The following is a 5,441-nucleotide window of genomic DNA, read 5'->3' as shown; positions in this document are numbered from 1 at the left end:
TTACATCTCCCCATTATTTGTATTTACATTTGACTCTCCACAGAGCCTTTGCCACGTGTTGGGCCAGCAGGCCACAACCAAGATACCCTGCTCTCCTTCGTGCTGACCGCCCACCGGCCAACGGAGCCGCAGGTAGTTTCATCGCTGCTAATAACCAGCGCCGGCTTCCTGGGTAGGGCCAGAGAGTCCAGAGCCACCAGCAGGTCAGCCCCCTCTCCCGCCAGCCCGGAGCCCACAATGGACTGCGCGTCCTGTTCTGGGGCCAAGCAGCCACTGTCAACCGGAGTCTCTGTTATTTCTCTTGTCCAGGACCCCCCACAGGGCGATGCGCTCCCTGGCAAATTCGCCCTCCCCCCCTCATACCTTCTACTTCCACCGCGAGTGCTCCCAAAATGTTCTGTAAAAACAACTCCAGCCCTGCATGGGACAGGTGCACACCGTCCGGTGCGTACAGTTCGGGACTTGTCACCTGGATTAGCTTGTGCCTAATGGTGCTGATGCTAGACCTCCTCAGGATTTCCTCTACCGACTGATTCAACCTCTTTATTGATTTATTGACTGCCTTAACCGGAGCCCCCATCGCCCATACCCGTCGTGGAATCACTTCCGACCAAAGTATTTTCGTATCTGGTAACATGTTCCTAACCACCGAAAGGGCAGAGAACAGCGCTTCCTTGACTCCTCTCCTGCCCGCTGGGATCATATCATTGCCACCTGAGTGAATCACCAACACATCTGGGACCGGCATGCCCCTGGTCAAGGCCCGCCTTAAGTCATTCGGCACCTCTACAAGCCGCTGTCCGCCGACCCCCACCCAATGATGGTCGACTCCCTTCGCTTTCTGCCCTCTGTCTCTGTGTGTTTTGTTGAAGAAGCGCCCTGCTCTACGAATAAACGAGTTACCACACCAGCATACTTGGGTTCTCTGACCTGGGACACCTGAAGCAAATCGTAAAGGAGACAGAATCAGCCGTTGCAGGGAAGGGAGCATGACAGTCTGGGGATTCAAGCAAGGTGAGGGCGTACATAGCGTTCGAAACATGATGATTTCCATCGCCCCACCCTCTTAATAGTGTCACCGGGAAGACCCAATGCTGCAGCCGTTGTGGCAGCCCCGATGTGGAATGAATGGGATGTGAAATGTGTCGTCTCCACCCCCAGGGATTCCAGTGCTCGCTTGCATACTCTGGTAAACTGAAATCTAGTCAGGGGAATGCCATCAGCATGTACTAACACCCTCTGGTCCCCTCCACTTGGTCTCATCTTGAAGAAAAAGTGGGCCAAGGTCACCGGACAGAAGGTGGCCCCAGCCACTGCCCCCAAATGGACCCACGTCCCCTTGCCCAATGGGTCTGTCTTGGACCTCCGAACTCTGACCTGTATAGTATCACTGGTTAGGACCACATCCTCCAAGCGCAAGCCCCCTTCTCTATCAGATTTAGAAGCGGGAAGTAGTTCTGATACTCTAAAGGCCCCAAAGAAGGCTAATGCATATGCTAATCTAAGCAATTGTGTTTCAAACATTGAGAAGCAGATGCGGGGCAACACTTCCAGGATGTTTGCCAGTCTGCTAGCATCGATCGGTCTTCTATTGTCTCTTACCCCGGGCACCAAGCATTCCCACCCTATCATTGCCCTTTTGACTCTCGGGTCCTTTGTGGGGTCTGCCACCCCCCCCAGGCCCGCATAAAAGGCTATTGCTGATAGCTGCCTCCTCACCATGGACAAGGATTTCCCGCTCTCTTTCTGCCGTACGATAAATACCAGCACCCCATGCGGTGACCACATCTCTACTGCCCCTAACCCCCTAATGATAGCCAAGTATGCCTGCCACGCCTTCTCATACATACTCTTAGTCTTGGGGGCCAAAGACGCTGTTATCAACTCGGGGGCTGTGGGGCACCAAGCTTCCATAACCCCTCCGGAAAGTTCGTCATCTGTCTGTCGGCTTGCGGCCATCTGGCACGGAACTCTGTTAACTTAAAACAGGACAGGGCGTCAGCAACTGTGTTATCCACCCCCGGCACGTGTTTAGCTGTAAAGTATACATTGCGCTGCAAGCAAATAAGCACCAACTCTTTCAACAGCCGCAAAACCCAGGGGCAAGTCGCTCTCTGATTGTTAATTGCCACCACTGCTGACATGCTGTCGGACCAAAATATTATACGCTTGTTTTCCAACAGGTCCCCCCACAAGTGCAAGGCCACCACTATTGGAAAAAGCTCAAGAAAGGTGATGTTGCGGGTGAGCCCAGGCTCTGCCCACTCCCCCGGCCAATGCTGCATGCACCATTTGGTGCCCAATATTGCTCCAAATCCTACACTGCCTGCCGCATCCGTGAACAATTCTAACTCCCCATTTGCTTGACTGGGTTGTTGCCAGATTACCGCTCCATTGAAGCCTGCCAAGAATTCCTTCCATAGCCCCAGATCGGTTCTGACCTCAGAAGAAAGCCTGGTGTGGTGGTGCTTTTCCTTCAGGCCGGACATCGTTCGTGCTATGCTTCTAGCAAAGACGCGGCCCATGGGTATCACCCTGAGCGCAAAATTAAGCTGCCCTAACAAGATTTGTAATTGGTGAAGCGTCACTTTCTTTGCCGTCAGACATGCCTCTATTGCGGCCCCAAAGGACTCTACTTTCTCCCGGGGGAGTTTGCATACTCCTTCCTCCGTGTCAATTTCTATCCCTAGAAAGGTTAACCGTGTCCCTGGTCCTTCTGTCTTCTCCTCTGCCAGGGGAACCCCCAGTGCTTTGGCCAGGTGCTGGAAGCCCAGCAGGGCTTTCCTGCAATCCGACGAGCCCTGTGGTCCAAGGAATAGGAAGTCATCCAAGTAATGTACCACTTCCGCTGATGGCCAGACTTCCTGCACTGCCCATTCGAGAAACCTGCTGAAGGTTTCAAACACTGCACATGCGATAGAGCAACCCATTGGCATGCAAAGGTCAATGTAAAACTCTCCCTCAAAGGTGAACTCCAGAAACTTGGTGTCCTCTGGGTGAACTGGCAGGAGGCGAAAGGCCGACTCAATGTCTGCTTTTGCTAACAGGGCTCCCGCTCCCAGCCTTTGCGATTTCTGTATTGCCACATCAAATGTAGTGTATCGCACTGTGCATAGGTCCGGGTCCAGGTTGTCATTTTCCGAAAACCCCGGTGGACTCGACAAATTGTGGATCAGTCGGTATTTGCCCTCTTTCCTCTTAGGTACTAAACCCAGGGGTGAGCATACTAAGTCTTGTCTAGGCAATTGCTGGAAGGGGCCAGCCACCCTCCCCAAGGATACTTCTTTCCTGATCTTCTGCCTAGCCACTTCTGGGTTCCGAAGGACCGAGCGCTGGTTGCGTGGTGGAGTACCTGAAGGGGTAGCACTGGAGGGAATGTGAAAACCAAATGTAAAACCCTGGAGTAGAAACTGCGCTTCCTTTATCTTGTTGTACTTACTAAGGAAGTGTGTCAGCACATGGAGTTGTATGGGAGTAGGTAGGGTCTTAGGATGCCTGGGTACCGCGTCCCCTCGGCTGGGGTTGATTCTGGGTAGGCTGCTCCTGTGGCTTTCCCCCTTTCTTATAGCACTTACTCTCTGGGTGTCCCAGCTTCCCGCAGAAGGAGCACAAATGCTTAAACTTGCATGCTGTGCCCCGGTTGCACTCATTCCTGTTGTACTGCCAACACGCCAGTTTTTTGTCCCCCGTCCCTCTGTCCTCCCGAAAGGGCTGACTCGTTTTGTTAAATGACCGGATGGACTGCTTTCGTTTGCCGAAACTTGTTGTCGTACTGAAGCCACCCCGTTCCTGGGAACTCCGAAGAGGCCCCATGAATCATGGAAATGTAGCTGATTAACTGGGCTGCCATTTCGGGGTACCTCTCGACCATAATAGCTGCGTAGATAGCAAACCCCGTGACCCAATTCTTAATGGTCCAGTCCACCCATACTCTCTTCTGTTTCAGCTCCCCTTCCTTCCCGGTCCTGCTCTTGCCCGGAACTACCCCAGCATTAATTAGGTCATTAATTAGAATATTTTTTCTCTGGTTTCCAGTGGAACGTGCCACGTGATCCCCGCAGATGGGGCAACCGCCCGGATTCGCCGACCCATAAATGAATGGACTATGTGCAAGGAGTGGCTGCCCTGCCGGTACTGCCCCCACCGCGAGGGGGTGCGTTGCCATGGGAGACACTGTCACTGGTATCCCGCTATTAATGGCTGGTCCCTGGGACGTCGCCGCCACCACTACTGGAGATTGTGCCACACCTCCCGATTGGACCCAGACTTGTGCTATCCCACTGCCCTGGTGCGCTACCACCGGAATGGTGGGCTGTGGTGTTGCGACCCCTGTTCCCCCCTGCTGAGCCATTGCGCCGGGTGAAATCACCTCTGTCCTCAAACCTTGCCCGGCTACCCCTGTGAGCTCAGCATTGGTTAACGCCGCATTTGCTGCCGGCTGAATGGTTGCCCCGCTTGAATGCGCCGTGGGGGTCGTGCTTGTGGGCTGTATACTGTCAGCGGGCAAGACCGTGTGTCCCTTCACCCCTGCCTCACCAGGGGTACCAGTCTGTGTGTCCGTAACTTTGTTGCGTTTGTCTGCTTGCGCATCCTTAAATCGCTCTGGTGTCCGCCTTGCCCGCTTGGCACGCGTGCCCTCCTGCTGCCCGCTTGTCTCGCCCTTTTCGGACAACGTGCGTAGTGCCCAGTCGATGCCTCCTTTTTTCGCAACCTCCCAGAGCTCTGCCAGTGAGCGGAAATCATCTTTGGTGGCCGGTGCGCCTTTACCCTTCTGCAACCGTTTCGGGGGCATTCTGCACTTAAAGAAACAAAATATAGTTAATTGTTGCCCCTCTTCCCCATTTTCTGTGACCCCAAGGGCCCAGTGAAACCCGCTTTCACGCTGTCCCATATTATCATGCTCTCATGATGTTTACTACACCACCTAATTACACCCCCCTGCGTGCTTGCTGAGATTCTGCGCCAGCGCTCTGCCCTTTGTGCCATCAAGCTGCGCTATGCCCTCGTATACTCCAGCCAAGAATGCCAATGTAACACTCATCCCCTTGCTCCATCCATTAGGGCCCCTCTGACTCGTGCTCCTTAACATCCCCTTCATGCATTACCATGTAATCCGCCCCAATTCTTTCTGTCCTCTTTGGGTAAGATTTATTAATAACCTTTTTTTTTTTTTTTTACTAATATTAATCCTCTCCGGGATAATTATTCCGGCCCGCCCCTTCTAAGGTGGTAACTTAACAAATTCAGTGGCGGTCCCCCATCCAAGTGCTCCCCAGGCTCGACCCTGCTTCACTTCCTGGTCTTTGTAGCTCGAGACACGGCTAACCCTGCAACCAGGTACCTCCCATTCCCGGCAGCCTTCTTGGCCTCACACTCCCCTTACTTCCCGCTTATCAAGCCCAAGTATAGCCATTTCGAGCCTCCCCACAAACCCCGCTATG

The 5,441-nt window shown here is 53.5% G+C and overlaps 1 protein-coding gene across 1 annotated transcript; it reads right to left on the bottom strand.

Moving 5' to 3' along the window:
• Positions 1-1,880: 1,880 nt before the first annotated feature.
• On the bottom strand, positions 1,881-2,930 carry LOC146805349 (uncharacterized). The gene has a single exon (XM_085623791.1). The coding sequence runs from the start codon at positions 2,928-2,930 to the stop codon at positions 1,881-1,883; it is 1,050 nt and encodes a 349-aa protein (XP_085479917.1).
• Positions 2,931-5,441: the final 2,511 nt, after the last annotated feature.

Source organism: Triturus cristatus, chromosome 8 (assembly GCF_964204655.1).
Source record: "Triturus cristatus chromosome 8, aTriCri1.1, whole genome shotgun sequence".
Lineage (NCBI taxonomy): Eukaryota > Metazoa > Chordata > Amphibia > Caudata > Salamandridae > Triturus > Triturus cristatus.
This window is presented reverse-complemented; position numbering and strand designations above follow the sequence as displayed.

Coding starts and splice junctions, on each gene's coding strand:
- LOC146805349 (XM_085623791.1), bottom strand. CDS start 2,930: ATGGGTTGCTCTATCGCATGTGCAGTGTTTGAAACCTTCAGCAGGTTT.